The 19,979-nt window shown below is 37.7% G+C and overlaps 1 protein-coding gene across 2 annotated transcripts in view; it reads left to right on the top strand.

Moving 5' to 3' along the window:
- Positions 1 to 540: 540 nt before the first annotated feature.
- The window catches only part of znf385d (zinc finger protein 385D), a 133,052-nt gene continuing 113,613 nt past the window's right edge, over positions 541 to 19,979 (top strand). The window contains exon 1 of one of the 2 annotated variants that reach the window (XM_066715713.1): positions 541 to 757. In XM_066715713.1, coding sequence (XP_066571810.1) covers positions 646 to 757 — 112 coding nt within the window. In that variant the 5' untranslated portion in view covers positions 541 to 645. The remainder of the gene's footprint in view (positions 758 to 19,979) is intronic. The other variant, XM_066715712.1, reaches the window with a different exon arrangement.

Below are 19,979 nucleotides of genomic sequence, written 5' to 3'. Positions count from 1 at the left end.
ATATTTACTATATTTGTATTGAACAGAAATAAAAAACTGCTAAACTGTAGGTGACCATTGACTGAGCATCTGGTAGAATACAAACAACAACAACAAAAAAAGGGTAAAAAAATGCAATTCTGATTGCATATTTATGTTTGCATAAACAATTAAGTATGCAGCATTTGTGAGTTAAATCACTGCCTGCGAAACCCACACCCTGTTCCGCACCCTCTCCTTAGCCCCGAGAAAGATCATTGCTTGTGCTAATTAGTAACTTGAACTTCATTTTAATAAGGAATGTTAGTTTTCTGAATTATGCATGGAGTTTTAATTTGTTGACTATAGTATGGCTTATTATATGATAGGTTGAGAATGTAACCCTGGTTTTCTGAGAAAGAGGATACTACCCAAAGGGGAGATGGGATATTGTTATTACCGCCCCCCTTCGGGTATTATCCTCGATTCGAAAGATGACTCTTTTTATTGAATGATAATGAGACGATGTAAGTGTTGCACTGTGGTCCTCAGTGGCTGATGCTCTTTTGGGTTTCAGGTATGAAGAGCCCCCGATCTCTCAATGACGGAGCGGCATCAGAGATCCACAATGGGCTGTCTGCGGGGACAGACGAGGGGAGTGAGCAGCCCAGCCTGACCCTGTGTGAAATGTGTAACATCCAGCTGCACTCTCCTGCTCAGGCACAGATCCATTATAATGGGAAGTCACACATGAAGAGAATAAAACTGCTGAATAATGGGCATGCCTCAGCTGAAAAAGGTAAGGGACAATTGATCCATCAGTTTTTTGGTTTCAGCTGAATAAAGCTCAATACTGTACAAAGCCCAAGCAAATATTTTAAATATAGTTAAATCCAAAGTCTCACAAATCACTGGCTTATTAGTGGATTGTTGTTTTGGATAAAAGCAGCAAACACATTAATAATAATAATAAATACTATTCTTGTCATTTAAATGTGCTCATGGTCATGCTTTTCAGTTTGTATTTGCTGCATTTTTTCCATGGTACATTGTTAATTTCTGCATTGCCTTGCAGTAATTACTTTGTGTGTTTTATGTGGCTCAAATGGGTAGAGGAAGAAAGTAATTTCTGAGCCTTGAGTATGAAAAATGGGTTTGAACAGTGAAAATCAGACTGAGATTACATTCATGTACTAAGTACACACTAATTAGTATTTGTCTCAGTCTGACTATTTTTTTAATAGTATGTAGTTCATGTTACAAAATAAATCTCATCGGTCTTTGTCACAAGGATATCAATGGAAATCGAAAAATGCATCCACCTAGAACATTAAAATGTATGCTGTTGTTCTTTTTATTCCCATTAGTCATTAAAAGCAAAACCAGGTTTTGGAAATTCATAATCAATGTTTGTGTGTGTATTGTCTCTGGGCACTTCTCAGTTTTGAAGAATGTTGTTGCTGTTTCCATTTTAGAACTTGTTACCTTATTATATTATTGTTATAGAAAATAGTTACATTCTGGCTGTGTGGCTGCATGGGCTTGTGTTTCTTCAGAAACATGCACTTAGTTCTATGCCTTGTTAAGGTTATCCTATTCATGTAGGTAAGTGGATATTATTATATAATTTAAATTGTTCTCCTAGGGTGAAACCTGTAGGTGGTAGCATTGGTGTCAAGCTTGTTGCTATGCATTGTGTTTCTGAATGAAATACTTCATCTTGAAACTTCAGAAAATGTGAGCCGATGCTGATACATGTATTACATTATTTCACAGAAAGATAAGATCACTCTCAGGGTAAGGACACAGATTCCTCAGCAACAAAGATAAATCGGCAACAGTGCTGTTTAAATGTATTCATACTTGTTAAAAGTGGAATGCTCCATTGGAATTTGTAGTTGGTAAGTAGCAGGTTAGAGAGTAGTATGTCTAAGCAAAACTGTAATTTAGGAATAATCGTCCAAGAAAATTAAAAAAGTGAAATGCTGACTTTTCTTTGATTTCATATGGGGTGTCTGCAGAGCTCCTCTCTCAGTTGATATTCTGCAGACCGAACCAGCTGTGGAGATTGCTATCACGAGCCAGTCCTGCAGATGGCAATGGTGATGCGTCAGTGCTGCTCAGGGTTTGAAGATGTTGTGCTGCAGGTCACAGGGGGTCCTGTATTTACTGACCCGGTTTGTTTTCATTTCGTTTTCTCGTGTAGTGCTCATGGGATTGTAATAACACAGGTGGCTGTATCTCTCTAGGGCCCTGTTGGTCAACTGCACTTTTGTTCTGTGGTTTTGACAATGCCATGATTTAACTAACTCAACACAATCAATTACACAATCACAATTATTTGACTTATTTACTATTTACTTAATTACTTTTCAATAGCGCAAATCCTCAGATGAAGCAATGTTATTGATTGCATTCTCCATAATGTTTTGCCTCTCCTGTGTATTTTCACATCCGTTTCCTCTTTTCAACATGCATTTATTTGTATTTAACCTTTATTTAACCAGGAGGTCCTATGACAGTGCACTACAATATACACACTGATGCCCAACATTATTCAGTCACTTAGTGAGTGAGTGGGAATGAATTTTGAGCTGAGGAGTGTGATGTTGTTATTTCCTGAAGGTCACCGTTTGTGCTGAAGAATACTTACAGCTGAACATCTAAGATTATTAAAGATGGATCCAAGTCTGCACCTGCAAAGATAACTCTCCTGCTGAGAAACTAGCAGCACAAGGAGGCCTGACCAAGCAGAATAAACATCAGGAGATAACCCTGTTTCTCAAATGAGCAGTTTAATTTGGAGTTTAAGTACAATTAAAACCAAAATCCTGTCTATTGATCTATTGGATTTTTAAATAATAGGAATTTGGTCAAGTGTAATGTGGTCAAATACACTGTTTTGTTCAGGTTAACTTGTATGCAGAGACTATGCCTAACATAGGAATGTTGTGTTGTGTACTCTTGACTGTTTGAGAGGAGTGACTTGCCTTTCGCTGGATGAAAGAAACTCCACACTGTGGTGCAGCTGCACGGGCATCTGCTGTCAGCCTGTTTCACAGATCCTTGCTGAATTGTGAATCCAAAGAAACATCAAATGCCTTAATGGTTTCCTGAAGTCTGAGCAGGGAGGGTTTGGGAAGTGAATGTTTACTTTCTAATTATATTATTATAAAATTATTATTATTCATTTCTTAGCAGATGTCCTTATCCAAGGCGAAGTACAGTTTACATTTACACTTACAGTTTTATGTCCACACTATATGGGTGGTGTTAATTAATTGATATACCATATACCTCTTTACCTTTTATTCAACTGAAGCAATACAATGACTATAGCAGGCTGTTTGGAATAGCAGTGTCTGTAAAGGCTTTTGTGTACATTTTCTAAGGAACTGTTTGAGCAATACGCCCGTGTCTCTTACACTATTTAACATGGTGGGTTAATTGGATCCCACCAATGATGCTATCACAGCATATCTAAAGAGCTGCATTACCTAAATGACAAATAGTAACTCAGCTGCTGGGTAGTTTATAATATGCTGCCCAGACACCGAACCCCCAACACTGCACTGCACAGTCACTAATTCAGTTTGTGGGATCTCAATGTCACAAATTTCATCACTTTCATTAGTTTTGTGGGGGACTGCCTTGATAATCCAATGTATTGCTAATGAGTATAATGTGCTTATGCTTACGGTATTTAGATTAGTGCAATGTAACAATTATTTGTACAGCTTTAATTACAGCTAATTACCAGCAGGTGGCATAATTCATGCTGCTGGGAACCAATGTGTGAAAACGTTGTACTGGTACACCGATGTCCTTGGATGTGTACTGAAGGTATTCATAAAAAATTAAACAGGGATCGCCTTGTCCCAGGGCTCCATGATCTAAGCATTATAGACTCTAGCAAATTATCGTGGAGTCGGTTGCAGTAGTGTGTTCCTATTAATTGTTTTCCGTTTCACAGTATTTACTCGGAACACAGATCAGATTACAGCAAATGTATCAATAAACAGATTTTAAAAACGCCAATGAAAAGGATTAGATGTTGACATACACTGTGTTACTGTACTGCGGAGCAGCACAGTTTAATCATTATGATCTTGTTTTATAACGATATCACTTTTTTTTCCTTTAATATGCTATTTATTTTGCAAGAGAAAAGCAATTTTTGTTTCCATGACTATGTATTCATGTGTAGTGGAGTACTTCTGTGAGATTGTTATGCCCTGAAACAAGATTCATTATTATAACTATCTGACATGAACATGAACATTGATGCTGGGAGTTAATATATTCCTAGTAGCATCATTGTAGACTAATGGCAACTCAAAGCAAGTACATTTAATGTGGTGATATTTCTTACTTTCAAGATACCAACATGTTTTTGTATTTGTCATATTTATTTAATATTTGCCACAATACTGCAACGCTTAGATAATAGTGTTAGCATTACATGGATTGCCATTGTCATAATTGAAATATATTATTTCTGGAACATGACAATAATTCTAAGCAAATTAAACATTAATTTCTTAAAATAAAAAAAAGGCCACAGTTAGGCTCCTTGGAGATCTCTCTGAATGGGCTTTAAGGCCTGCCCAAAAGCTCTGATCTTTCCAGTTTGTGTGTGTCACCTGTGTTAAGCTTGCTGCTCTTAAGATACAGTTTTATAGTTAATTTGATCTGACAGGGCTGTCTGAGGCAGAGCATAAGAGTGCATTGCGCCAAGGCAGTGTGATACATCCTTGAGCTGCACAGTCAAAGCAATGAATACTGATGCCAAGCGAAGAGTAATGCTAAATAATCATGTAATTCTGCCCCATTTCAAACTAATAATGTTCAAATCGTGAACGTTTCTGTTGCTGTGCCTGTAGTGAAGACAAAGGTGGTCAGGACTTACTACAGCACAGCAGTTATCTTAGTACAGAAAATGAAGTAGAAATCGGTGACTTGGGTTCACAGCAATGTGGTGTATTAAGACAGTCCAGAGGTATGAAGAAGCAGCAGGCTGTGAGATCTTTCAATGCCGTCTGAAGGGCTGTGGTGCTTCAATGTGGCGAAAAATATACAGTTACAATGTTCAGGTACCACCATAGGGGGGCAAGAAGGATTGGGCACATGGCACATTGGAGTGAGGAGAAGGCATGACTTGGCCATCAAAGGGTATGAAAGGGAAAGGCAAGGTACTGAAGGTGGAAGAAGGCAGGAAGATTGAACAAATCCAGGTCAATGATGAAGAGTGAGAGAGAAAACTGTTTTTGGGGTCCACCCCTTGAAGAAGGATCAGTTGAAGACACTGATTTATTTAAGGGGGTTTGGCCATAGAGGTCAGAGACATAGGAAGGGAAACAGGACCTGAAACTGAAGTTGGCAAGAGAGAAGAGGATAATAATGTGGTTGACTAACTCAGAAGCAATTGAGAAGTTTAGAAGAATTAGGCCAGAGGAGAGGAAGGCAACATAACCAGGGTTTACAGATGTGGTAATGGGGAAATCAGTTTCCATAGAGAGTGCAAGGGAGATGGTTGGCCAGATAATAAGGTGGTGGTCAGTGGATAAGGTACTGATCTAGCAGTGGACTTCTGAAGGAAGAGAAGAAGGGAGCTCAGGAGTAGCAGAAAAGTTCTGGGGTCTAAGGGGGCAAGAGTAGACTTCTTCAGCAGCAACGTGTGGAAGAGACAGATATTGACAGGTGGTAGAACAGGTCATGGGCTTGTGATCAAGGAGAGGGAACAGGGGTCAGAGTCAGTGAAGACGTGAAGGAGTAGAAGGAGCTTTTGCGGCCACTGGAGGAAAAGTGAAGAGTTGAGGAAGAGGATGATGAAACACAACAGGAATGAGGTTAGATAAGGTTAAGAGGTAGGAGTGATGGGAATAAGGGGGAAAGAGAAAAAGAAGGGAAAGCTTGTGTCAGTGGAGGCAGAAGTGAAAGATAGGGAGGGAGTTTGACTGACAAATAAACTTTAATAGTTTAATACTCTAATACCCACTACCCACTGTTTTGTTTGTTTTCTGTTTCATAGCTTTGCAAACAGAACTATTAACAGCATGCTGAGCACACAACATTTACCAACTTACCAAGGTGTCTTTCATTATAGTGAATGTAAGAAACCCACCCACTGCACACAAAAACTCAGCCTTTTGAAGCCTTGGTATTACTTGTCATCAGGGGCAGTTTGTTCCATGTTTTCGCCTAAAGGTGGTCTAAACCTGCTGAATTAAACAAGTGAAAACAACACGAAATGTGAAGAATGCTTGTTACTTATTTAGACATTTCTATTATATAAGAAGCAGGTTTCAATTTCCCGCAGGAGAAAGAATACAGAAGTCAAAATTCATCCCAGTATGAAGCTTAACAAAATCCAGACAACTTTTTCATATTCCGCATTTTCCCCTTGCATGTTTGATCAAATTTTACATGACTTTTACACCTAAAATATGAGTAAATCTTACCGTCTTTAAAGTATCTTATTTAGAGAAGTCCTAAAAGATGGGCTGTTTCTGACAGAATGTGTAGATGTATCACAGGGACAGATGAAATTGAATTGGAGATGAGATTCAACTCAATTATTGGAATTGGAGACTTGCTGCTGTACAAAAATATTTATTTCATTTGGTAACAGAATGAGGAAATGCCCTGAGGTTAACATGCCTGTCAATTGCACTGACTAAATGGAAGAACAACGCAATGTGGGTGCCATTGAAAATAAAGTAATTTAAATCAATTATGGCTCTCAAATGAATAATTTAATATATATATATATATATATATATATATATATATATATATATATTAAATTATTCATTTGAGAGCCATAATTGATTTAAATTACTTTATTTTCAATGGCACCCACATTGCGTTGTATTCATTGCGTTGCGTTGTACACATTGCATTCTTTAGAAATGTTGGCCCATATTGATAGGATAGCATCTTGCAGTTGATGGAGATTTGTGGGATGCACATCCAGGGCACGAAGCTCCCGTTCCACCACATCCCAAAGATGCTCTATTGGGTTGAGATCTGGTGACTGTGGGGGCCAGTTTAGTACAGTGAACTCATTGTCATGTTCAAGAAACCAATTTGAAATGATTCGACCTTTGTGACATGGTGCATTATCCTGCTGGAAGTAGCCATCAGAGGATGGGTACATGGTGGTCATAAAGGGATGGACATGGTCAGAAACAATGCTCAGGTAAGCCATGGCATTTAAACGATGCCCAATTGGCACTAAGGGGCCTAAAGTGTGCCAAGAAAACATCCCCCACACCATTACACCACCACCACCAGCCTGCACAGTGGTAACAAGGCATGATGGATCCATGTTCTCATTCTGTTTACGCCAAATTCTGACTCTACCATCTGAATGTCTCAACAGAAATCGAGACTCATCAGACCAGGCAACATTTTACTAAATGCATTGAAGCAACTGCCATGTGATTGGTTGGTTAGATAATTGCATTCATGAGAAATTGAACAGGTGTTCCTAATAATCCTTTAGGTGAGTGTGTATATATAGTGACAACGTGGGGAGTTAGACACGGCAAGGCGGGGTTTAGGAAACACATCTATACATATACAGTGGCTGTTGGAAGTATTCATCCCCCTTGGACTTTTTCACATGTTGTGTTACAACCTTACATTTGATGTATTTAAATATTTGTTCTCATTTGATTTACACAACCTACTCAACGCTTTGAAGAGGCAAGAATATTTGACAGTTAATGTAAAATAAAAAAAATCTGAAATGTCTTGGTTAGAGAAGTAATCACTCCCCTGAGTCAATACTTTGTAGAAACACCTTTGCCAACAATTACAGCTGTGTGTCTTTTGGAGTCTCTACTAGGTTTGCGCATCTGGATTGTGCAATATTCGTCCATTCTTCTTGTTAAAAATGCTCAATCTCTGTCAAGTTGGACAGGGAACGTTGGTAAAGAGCAATCTTTAACTGGGCCACTATAGGACATTCACTTTCTTGTTTTTAAGCCATTCCAGTTTTGCTTTTGCTGTGTGCTTGTAAAGTACAATTAAATTGGGACAACTCATGTTTATTTTTTATATTTATTTTAAGATTTTGTAATTATTGTTTATTTGTTGGAGACACTTAAAAGCATTAAGTCTTCAGTAAATATTTCTGAGATTGAAATTGCTTGTGTTACTATTGCATATAGGATATATAAATTACATCTGATAACACGTTTTACAGTCATTCAGTAAATTAAAAGGATTTAAAATGATAAAAAAGTATTTGATCCCCTGCTGATTTAGTACGTTTGCCCACTGACAAAGAAATGATCAGTTTGTAATTTTAATGGTAGGTGTATTTTAACAGTGAGAGACAGAATAACAGCAAAAAATCCAGAAATACGCATTTCAAAAAAGTTATAAATTGATTTGCATGTTAATGAGGGAAATAAGTATTTGATCCCCTATCAATCAGCAAGATTTCTGGCTCCCAGGTGTCTTTTATACAGGTAACGAGCTGAGATTAGGACCACTCTCTTAAAGGGATTGCTCCTAATCTCAGCTCGTTACCTGTATAAAAGACACCTGTCCACAGAAGCAATCAATCAATCAGATTCCAAACTCTCCACCATGGCCAAGACCAAAGAGCTGTCCAAGGATGTCAGGGACAAGATTGTAGACCTACACAAGGCTGGAATGGGCTACAAGACCATCGCCAAGCAGCTTGGTGAGAAGGTGACAACAATTGGTGCGATTTTTCGCAAATGGAAGAAACACAAAATAACTGTCAGTCTCCCTCGGTCTGGGGCTCCATGCAAGATCTCACCTCGTGGAGTTTCAATGATCATGAGAACGGTGAGGAATCAGCCCAGAACTACATGGGAGGATCTTGTTAATGATCTCAAGGCAGCTGGGACCATAGTCACCAAGAAAACAATTGGTAACACACTATGCCGTGAAGGACTGAAATCCTGCAGCGCCCGCAAGGTCCCCCTGCTCAAGAAAGCACATGTACAGGCCCGTCTGAAGTTTGCCAATGAACATCTGAATGATTCAGAGGAGAACTGGGTGAAAGTGTTGTGGTCAGATGAGACCAAAATCAAGCTCTTTGGCATCAACTCAACTCGCCGTGTTTGGAGGAGGAGGAATGACCCCAAGAACACCATCCCCACCATCAAACATGGAGGTGGAAACATTATGCTTTGGGGGTGTTTTTCTGCTAAGGGGACAGGACAACTGCACCGCATCAAAGGGACGATGGACGTGTACCATCTAATCTTGGGTGAGAACCTCCTTCCCTCAGCCAGGGCATTGAAAATGGGTCGTGGATGGGTATTCCAGCATGACAATGACCCAAAACACACAGCCAAGGCAACAACGGAGGGGCTCAAGAAGAAGCACATTAAGGTCCTGGAGTGGCCTAGCCAGTCTCCAGACCTTAATCCCATAGAAAATCTGTGGAGGGAGCTGAAGGTTCGAGTTGCCAAACGTCAGCCTCGAAACCTTAATGACTTGGAGAGGATCTGCAAAGAGGAGTGGGACAAAATCCCTCCTGAGATGTGTGCAAACCTGGTGGCCAACTACAAGAAACGTCTGACCTCTGTGATTGCCAACAAGGGTTTTGCCACCAAGTACTAAGTCGAAGGGGTCAAATACTTATTTCCCTCATTAACATGCAAATCAATTCATAACTTTTATGAAATGCATTTTTCTGGATTTGTTCGTTGTTATTCTGTCTCTCACTGTTAAAATACACCTACCATTAACATTATAGACTGATCATTTCTTTGTCAGTGGGCAAACGTACAAAATCAGCAGGGGATCAAATACTTTTTTTCCCCACTATATATGGGTATTTTTTAAAATCAGCAATCTCTGAAAACCCTGTAGCTTGTAATAATTGGAAGTGGGATGATATTTTTTTTATTTTAAAATGTATGGGTTCATTTAAAGTTTACATTAGGTCTACAGTGCAACATCAATCATTCAAAAGTTTACCTCAAATTTGTGAATAATATCATAATTTTAGCTAATCCAGGTATTTCACTCCAAATGCTAGTCAGCATTCATTTATCGGACTACAGCTCTGGAAAAAATTAAGAGACCACTTAACTCTTTCCAGAGCTGTATATATTGGTTAGTAACTTCAAGGATAATCGATCAGTATCACTTAAGTGATTGCTGCATGTTTAATATATATATATATATATACACACACACACATATGTGCTTGCAGTGCTTGAAAGTAGCCATGAGAGGGCACAAGTGAATGCATTCTTTATTGCCAAGGGTTCATAGCTGTTTTGTTATGAGCTATTTATACCTCATAGATCAATTATAGCTTCCACCTGTATAGTATGAGGCTTGGCCATTAGACACAGCACAGACCTTAGAGATTTTTCTTGTCCAGAAATAGCATTAGTATTTTTCAAGACATATGTAGTGCAAAGGTAAGCAATGGCATCTGGACATATACAGTAAACAGCTGCAAATTGATTATCTTCCTGGGAGCTGCTTTGAATTGTACCACTGTTTATCTCTCCATGGGCCTGTAGTATCAATGGCTCTTTGGAGAAGCAGTCCTCTCCTCTGATTGGTTGATAGTGTTACTGGATGATTGTACCCTGACAAAGAATTGATTAGTTGAGTCACAGATGTTTTTTTTCAAATCTACACAATGCAATCAAACACATTCGTAAACAACAATTAATGTACTTTTAATGTGTCGCAGTGTTCCTCTGTAGTTGCTGTTGCAAGTCTAGTGTTTGCACAGCTTCTCTGGGGTTTTAATAAACCTCAGAACTATTTCAGCTAATCAGCCAATATTCAGCTTGAAGAGACACAACATTGCTAATTTTACCTTTCAACCCTAGAATAAAGCAACAAATCGATCGACTAACAATTGATTACTATTTCAGGAGTTTTTGTGCGCTGTTGTTCTATGTGTTAGATACAGTAATTTATGCACCTCATTAAGTGTAAACATGACCAGTGGCGATATCTTTAGCATTTTGTGTGAAACATTTACGTAATTGATGTACATCTGCTGCCAGACGTAGCATGTGTAAAAAATGGCTTCAGCAACCAATGTCTGCTTTCACAATGGAGAGCCATTCGTTCTTTAGAGTGTTGATACATAAAACTAGTGTCCATCTTGGATATTGTTAAATCAATACACAAAGCACTATTCATTAATGTATAATACACTTTATCCAACATCACATTATATACAAGGAGGATACAAATAATAAAGTTGAACGGTTATTAAATAATATCGATAACATGTAACGGATGACCAAAGCTACTTTCGCACAGATGTGTGATTTCTGTGTCTGTAACAGATGTTCCCCATGTACAATGATACATCAACAAAACTGGATATTTAGACTGTTAGTATATATATTTTAACTGAAATTATGAATGGTAGCCAATCATCTCTGTTGTGATATACACTCACCTAAAGGATTATTAGGAACACCATACTAATACTGTGTTTGACCCCCTTTCGCCTTCAGAACTGCCTTAATTCTACATGGCATTGATTCAACAAGGTTCTGAAAGCATTTGTGGGAGATTTGTGGGATGCACATCCAGGGCACGAAGCTCCCGTTCCACCACATCCCAAAGATGCTCTATTGGGTTGAGATCTGGTGACTGTGGGGGCCAGTTTAGTACAGTGAACTCATTGTCATGTTCAAGAAACCAATTTGAAATGATTCAACCTTTGTGACATGGTGCATTATCCTGCTGGAAGTAGCCATCAGAGGATGGGTACATGGTGGTCATAAAGGGATGGACATGGTCAGAAACAATGCTCAGGTAGGCCGTGGCATTTAAACGATGCCCAATTGGCACTAAGGGGCCTAAAGTGTTCCAAGAAAACATCCCCCACACCATTACACCACCACCACCAGCCTGCACAGTGGTAACAAGGCATGATGGATCCATGTTCTCATTCTGTTTACGCCAAATTCTGACTCTACCATCTGAATGTCTCAACAGAAATCGAGACTCATCAGACCAGGCAACATTTTTCCAGTCTTCAACTGTCCAATTTTGGTGAGCTTGTGCAAATTGTAGCCTCTTTTTCCTATTTGTAGTGGAGATGAGTGGTACCCGGTGGGGTCTTCTGCTGTTGTAGCCCATCCGCCTCAAGGTTGTACGTGTTGTGGCTTCACAAATGCTTTGCTGCATACCTCGGTTGTAACGAGTGGTTATTTCAGTCAAAGTTGCTCTTCTATCAGCTTGAATCAGTCGGCCCATTCTCCTCTGACCTCTAGCATCAACAAGGCATTTTCGCCCACAGGACTGCCGCATACTGGATGTTTTTCCCTTTTCACACCATTCTTTGTAAACCCTAGAAATGGTTGTGCGTGAAAATCCCAGTAACTGAGCAGATTGTGAAATACTCAGACCGGCCCGTCTGGCACCAACAACCATGCCACGCTCAAAATTGCTTAAATCACCTTTCTTTCCCATTCAGACATTCAGTTTGGAGTTCAGGAGATTGTCTTGACCAGGACCACACCCCTAAATGCATTGAAGCAACTGCCATGTGATTGGTTGGTTAGATAATTGCATTCATGAGAAATTGAACAGGTGTTCCTAATAATCCTTTAGGTGAGTGTATATTGTTATATTGTTTATAGCATTAGCTTATTTTTCTTTGCTAGTGAGGAAATAGTGGAGTAAAGATGTGGAAGTCTTATATACATCCCATCTATGTCCTTTAAACCATTCTATTTTCTGCTGACACTGTTTATAAAGTCCAGCTAATGATATTACCATCAGTGTAACAGCTTTACTTTCAAACTCAAACCAAAACATGCTTTCTTCCCACTTTTTGCTCACAGTGAAACTCAATTTAGTTGATTGCATTTGTTCTAGAAATGCCGCAGATAAAGCACAGTGAAGATAAAGTGAGAGATAACTGAAACAGTGCTTCCTATAACTAAATTAACTTTGGCTGCTCTCCTTGGGGAATGCTCAAGAATTTAAAACAGACATTTATCTGTTAGGGGCCAGCACTTTATATAATAAATAATTAACAGCAGTCCACTCACGCACCTACATCCGTAAAGAAAATATACAGTTAATGCAGACCGCTGCTGCAAGGGAGTTAGACTTTACTGTTCTATAGAGATTGACTTACTGATATGACAGTGATAAAACATTTTAGGACCAACATAACATTTAAAATAACTAGGCTATTACATCACATGCACAGAACAACAGCACAGAAACAACACAAAATACGACTAAGATATATTTTCCATTAAATTATAACTTGCAAAACACTTTTTTCTCTTCCTTTGGAATGTAGATAATGGCTCTGATTACCTGTATAAGACAATAGGAAATATGCATAGTATTTCTAATTATTATATTATTTGTTATGTATTCTTGATATTCAGACACAATACTACCTACGAAAATCTTAGCGTATTCCAAGGGTTTTGCGTAAATCCCTTATTCTGTAAAACCTCATCACATTTTTCTTTTGCCTTTGAACCGTGTTGTTGCTTAAGGGAATGGTATATAATTAAAGTGATTTAAATTGAGATGTCATATATTAGTGGCAATCTTTTAAATCTTTGGATTAACTTATCCTATAAGCTGTGGTCACATTTGTGAAGGTCAAGTAATCCGTCTTAAATGGAAGCACAGCTGGGGAAGTCATTACGATCACTGCAGTACAGCGATGAAAAAGAAAAGGACGATCTTATACACGTATAGACATTCTTTCCACCCCAAATATCAGAGTTTTATGTAAATAAGAGCTGGTTGTGTCTAGTATTATATGCATCATTTAATGGGTTGCCAACTTGTAGTAAACAAAAATATGATAGACTAAACCATATACATTACTCAAACTTCATAAACCAGCTCAGCCACATTTAACATATCCAAATCACAGCGTAATTTATTAGGATACACCTGGTGAGAGGGTATATTTGTAGTTGAACCAAGAAATCTCTTCCATTCGGAGTTGGCACAGTTTGTGGGCTCTGGTGAAAGAAAGGCAAAAACCCTCTTGACTCGGAGTTGCAGCTTGGCAGTTTGCTACAATATGACTTGAACGCTTTCTCACCTTTTAAGATTGAATCATCCAGACAGAGATTAGACTAGAAGATTAAGCATATGAGGCAGCAGGCACACATCTACCGAGACTGATTGTAGGGTTTTGGTAGTTCTTTAGGGCCTAAGTTTCCTTAGATAAGTCAAGAGATGTCAAATTACTGAGTGCAGAACCTGATGGGGAAAGAGCAATTTGGGGTATTATCTAGAATCTGGCTTCATAAGGGAACAGCATGATGGTTAGAGCTGATATTGCAGGGGTTTATCCAGTGCATCTACAGTTTCCATGTGGGGATAGTTTTGGGCATTTGGGAAGATGTGAAAGAAAGAGGTGTACAGTGGATCTTGGCCATCATGTTTAAAAGTTGCACGTAAAATGATCCAAGAAAAGCAATTAAGTACATATCTGACACTTGATTCAACTAACTGTTCAAGTGTCTTTCATCATCAGGGTCTCAGGTACAGCATTTGAGATGACGGTCAGTTCATTTTGTTCATGCTTTGGGCCCCAGTTCTTTGGTCCCGCATGAGGATAAAAGTCCTCTAATTTTTCTCCTGGACTAAGAAAGTTATTGAGTCAAGTTTCTCCACATGGGGGTAATTTGGTTTTGCAAGATGTGGTTGTAGCATTGCAGCATGAGGCACAGTGATGGGATTACTAGTGAAACAATTTTTAACATTTATAAAACTGAGAAAAAGAAAGACAAAATACTGTAGACACCCATAAAAAAAGGTCTAGAACTTTGTATTACAATTATAATATGCATTGTATGAGTTGGTTATAAACTTTCAATTATTTTCTATGAATTGAAGCATGTAATATACTGCTAAATGGCTAAATTGCCAGTGCAAATTGGTAAATGAATGCAAAAATGTTTCATGAAGTATATACTGTTAGTCTGTGAAGATCAGACTTAGCAGGAAGAAAATCAACAACAGAACAAATATAATCTTCAGATATAGGCCTACGTTTTCCTGTCAAAATATTGAATTGTGACTTACCTCGAGTTCATAGAACGTTAAATTAGGGTGAAGAAGCATCACATACTTAAGAAATAGTGGAAAAAGAGAAAATACTATGGATCCTCAAAAAGAGCTCAATCTCTTTTGTGAAAACATGCACATCCATCTGTCTATCCATGTGTCTGTCTCTATCTTTGTCTTCTATATATATGTTGGCCTCTATCTGTCTGCAAGTCCTTAATCATTGCCTTTTTCAAGCACGTTTCAATTATTCTTGTTTAAATTGTTTTTAGCATCACAGATGTTGGTATGCTAGGCATTTTCCTAGGCAGAATTTAGATAATCCTATAGTGAGAGAATGTGACATCTGATTTATGTCTTTAATATACTGATTGGGACCAGCAAACTGAGATTAGCTGCAATGACTGAAGGCAGTTTGTATAACCTTGTATTCAGTGGGCATTATTATTGTATCTATCTGCTAATTTCTAACAAGGGTCTTGTATTTTCTATTATTATCATTATTATTGTTTAAATTTATATCTCTTGCATTCAGATATTTCAAAGACAAAGTGGTGCTGTACTGAAATATACTTTAAGTGTCGATATCTGTCTGATATCCACAATCTCTTCAGTTACACCTACATTGCTTCATTGGCCTTTTTATATAACCTCTTAGTCATTCTCATGTCCTGAAGCTGTAACACATTTCAGTTTCAGGATGCAGTGCACATAAAGAAACCAAATCTAAAAAATCCTTTACCGTATGGAGTATTTCAACCATGTGTTTTTAATAACCGAAAAGAATAGCTTCCTCCTTTCAGAGATTAACCTCAGCTCAAAAACATTGCATTCGAAATGAAGTCACTTCCATGTGACATAAGCCTTGCATTTTGTGGAGCCATAACATTTTTTATCCCATTATTTACAAGGAAAACAATATCCTTAATAAATAGCAGTTTATTTTTTCAAAGTACTGTTAATGTTTTTAGACTCCATCGAGTTTGTCTTTTGTTCAGTTTGATAAACATGCAGCTGTTTTTTTATATATATATTTTAGTAAAATGTAACTTCAACAACGTCTTCTCTCAGGCCATAATAACCTCTTATGAGAAGGCCAATACACACCAAGGATTACATTTTTTGTAAGGTTTTATTCCTATAAAAACTTTCACAAACTTCCAATTAAAATAGTTTTATTTTAGCTGGCACTTACATCTTACATTTTTGAATGTCTACGGTGGACAATCTGCAAATCAGTTCCAGATGACGTCTGTCTTTGAAATACCAGCAGCAGGATGCATTATTTGTCTTTTCAATCATCTTATCAGTTAAGGGACCCCAGATTTACAACCTTAACTGGTTATCATTAAAACATCAAAATCATCTCTAAAAAAATTGCGTTGGAAATTGCGTTATCTCCTTCGGTCATAATACCTTGGTCAAATGATTGATTTAGCGACTTTACATTTTGCCAAGAAGGATAGGAATGTTTCCCTTGCTTCATGGATCAGAAAGTCCCCTTGAACCTACACAGCAGCAATCAGAAACCACACGAGTGGTCTTTCAAACAATTCATTACAGCGACTCATATTTCTAAAACTGAGGGAAGAAAACTGAAGAAACATGAAGGAAGGTAAGTGGTGAGCAAATCTCGAAAGCTCAACCCCCCTTAGACAGTTATTATAGCCAAGGCGTAGGATGGCAGTACTTCTCTGTTGGCATTTTGTGATTTATTGATTTTCTTATTTTCATTGTTATAAAAAACAGAGGGTGTTTGAGATGAATGAGGGAATCCAAATAACATTGTATAAGATCAAACACACACAGAGTGTTGTAAAAATAAAAAGCAGGTTTATTTATTTAAAAATACAAAATAAAACTTGAATAAGCTAGCTAGCTTTTCCTCCCTCCTATGGTACTATTGTACACAACTTTTAAACAGAAACAAAATACAGAGTTCAGAGGCAAACCATCCTTTCTTTCTATCAGTATTGAGTAGTGATTGATTGTTGACAGTTAATAAAGTCTTAACATAATATATATTAATAATAATGTTCATTAAAGTGACTAGCTAAGAATATCCGTTTTATATCCTAGGACATTTCTAGGAGATTTTGTGTTTTAATGTTTCCTGCTATTACATAAAAATGCTCTGCTTTATTTAATCTTCAACAGAAGAACCAGTGGGACACTTCACTTGCTGTATATCTTATATTCCATAGAAAGGTAAGAGCAGCTATTTCAGTACTGCTTGGATTTATTATCATCCTTTTATGAGGTGGATCGATAGAGAAACAACATAAATCAGGTTCCTGCATTGACGCTTCTGTTAAAGATTAAATAAAGTAGACAAATTCTTGAGTACCTTCAATATCTTTCTTATATGTATGCAGATCCACTCCGGTCTCCTTTACCGACTTGTCAATACAATCTCTTCGATCTCCGGTTCCATCCATCAGTTACTCATGTGCCACATAACTATGATTTATGAGGCATCTCTAATGTACGCGGGTGCTGTCGCAGACATTGCTGTTTTTCCTTTTACAGATTAGTGAATTAACAACATAAACGACAACAACAACAAACAATCAAGCAAACAAAGCACTCACATATACGTGCTCAGAGTTTTTCACTTTTAATTAAGAAAGTGCCACCATATCAAATTGTACCTGATAGGATCTGAACACAAAAGACTCCTCTTCAGTTTTGACGGGTCTAATGTTTTAAACTTTTCAAATGTTTCTTATTTTCTTATAAAATGGTGGATTATAGGCTTACTTTGGCTATTCATCACATCTCTAATTACAAGCTGTTAATAAATTATTAACACTGTACACATTTCATCGCATGACATGTAATGCATTAATACAATAAATAAATAATGTCTGATTAGAATCTGTGTTTCAGAATATTAGTGCAGGTTTTTGCAGTGTGAATCTTCAGGTTTCTCTCTCTGAAATACTGTGTATTTCCCCTGACTTGGCCAAGCAAGGCACCCTAGTGTGTCTGTGAAGCATTGTTAAACGATTCCACATCATAGCGGGTTTCATTCAAGGTTCACTAAAACCCAGGGAGTGATGCCGAACACCGTAGGACAGGAGTGCCAGGGTGTCAGAGAAAACATTCCCATTTGAATTGAATAAGAGTCAGAAGTTTGATTAGCTGGTTGAATGATGTGTTATGTGTCAAGCTCTTGTCTGCTTTATCGACCCTCCTCACTGGGGAATAAATCAGATGGGTTTTACAGCATTGGCAATGATCAGACTGTAGTGGCTTTGAGTCGGAGAGAATGGTGAACAGATTGAGGAAGGATTAAGTGAACTTGAAACACTGCATGTATATTGCACCATAGGGATCTAATAAAACCTTACATTATGGTCTGACTAAGTCACAGTAAAATTCAGCCTAGGGGCCACATTTTGATACGGCCTTAAAATGCATTTTTACGGGCATGTTCAAAATTTATAAAGCAGGAGCTTTGAATATATTTTGTATTAAGCTATATCTGTGTATATATACCTATACTTTATTTAAATGATTGGTGCAGGATTTCCAATTCCACTGAATCGCTGAATATGTCTTGCAGTTCTGTTCTTGTTTAAATTTTATTTGAAAAGGGAGTACTTCAGCCTAAAAAGAATGTTTTCTAATCAAACTGAATTTCACAGTGAAGGACCTAGTGTGACGTCATTGGCACAACCATTTCTGATGCTACCACCATAAACCTCAACGTGATTTGGAAAAGTGTAATTACAATTGTCACCCACTCCCCCGGGTGAATGTAACTTTGGAAACTGTATTCTGTGATCAATTACTAAGCCATATGTGAGTGTACAGCACTGATCACTGATTCAGTAAGTTTTCTTTTTCTCCATCTAGCGTTCAGTAGGTTTTATTTTTCTCCGTGTCATTCACTTTGCACTGAAGATAGGCAGAATAATTAGATATTGACAGAACTGTTATAATTACACTTTAATACTGATGAGATTAGTCTCATGGGTTGTTTTCACTTATATCCATCTAACTGGTGCTAAAACAAATGTTTAAAATTGCAGGTGCCACACTAAACAGATATATGATATCTTCTTACCTGTTTTTTAACCTAACAGGCAGGGTGGGAATTCTTACTTGTGTACTGGGATACCATACCTTATCATAGGGATACCTGTCTGCAGTATGTAATATCATATTACACAATCGACAACCACAGTCCAAATGTTTTGGCAAGTGTAAAGTGCACTCTGGTTACCCTGCGAAGGGTGCTATACTAAATAAACATTGATTGACTGATTAATGTCAGCAGGAGATTAAAAAAAATATACAGAATACATGTAGGATATCAGTGAGCTGAAATAATACTCTTTGGGAAACACACACTTTGTTGATTGGTGATGGTGTTTGATATTTATTTGTTAATAGCAAAACATGCCGTTCAGTTTGCTGTGTTTCATGCACCTTAGTGAAAGCAATTAAAAAAGGTTGGAACTGAATATTAAGTTCAAGCGAAACCACAATATGTACAATTACCAAACCTTACTCTTCTCAGTATCGCTCAGCTATGGGGGGTCTTCCTTTATGCTTGGTAATTTTCCCCTTTTTTATTTTTCCGAGTCGAGGGCTACATGGATTTGACATGGAAAGTTGTTTTAATCAGGGTTAGCTAGTCAGGGGGGCACATGGTTGTGCATAATTGCACATCTCTGTGGTGGCAGGATTCAGTCTTTGTTTTGTGCGTCAAAATGTTCAAAGAGTGGCAATTATTCACAGCAGTGACATCCTCCCTTGCAAATCATTATTACTTACATGCAAAAATGAAGCAAAGACCTATTCACTTGTTTATTTTTAGTTCTCTTTTTTAAATTACTGCGGTTCAAATGTTACATTGACTTCCTTCTAAAACAAACACTTTATTTTGTTGATTAAACATCGGTATATCTGTCTTTTCTAATAAAGAGATAAATCAGGAGGTATAGAGATTTTTTTTGTACTTGTTCTGTTCTTTTTTC

Source organism: Amia ocellicauda, chromosome 10 (assembly GCF_036373705.1).
Source record: "Amia ocellicauda isolate fAmiCal2 chromosome 10, fAmiCal2.hap1, whole genome shotgun sequence".
Classification (NCBI taxonomy): domain Eukaryota; kingdom Metazoa; phylum Chordata; class Actinopteri; order Amiiformes; family Amiidae; genus Amia; species Amia ocellicauda.
This window is presented reverse-complemented; position numbering and strand designations above follow the sequence as displayed.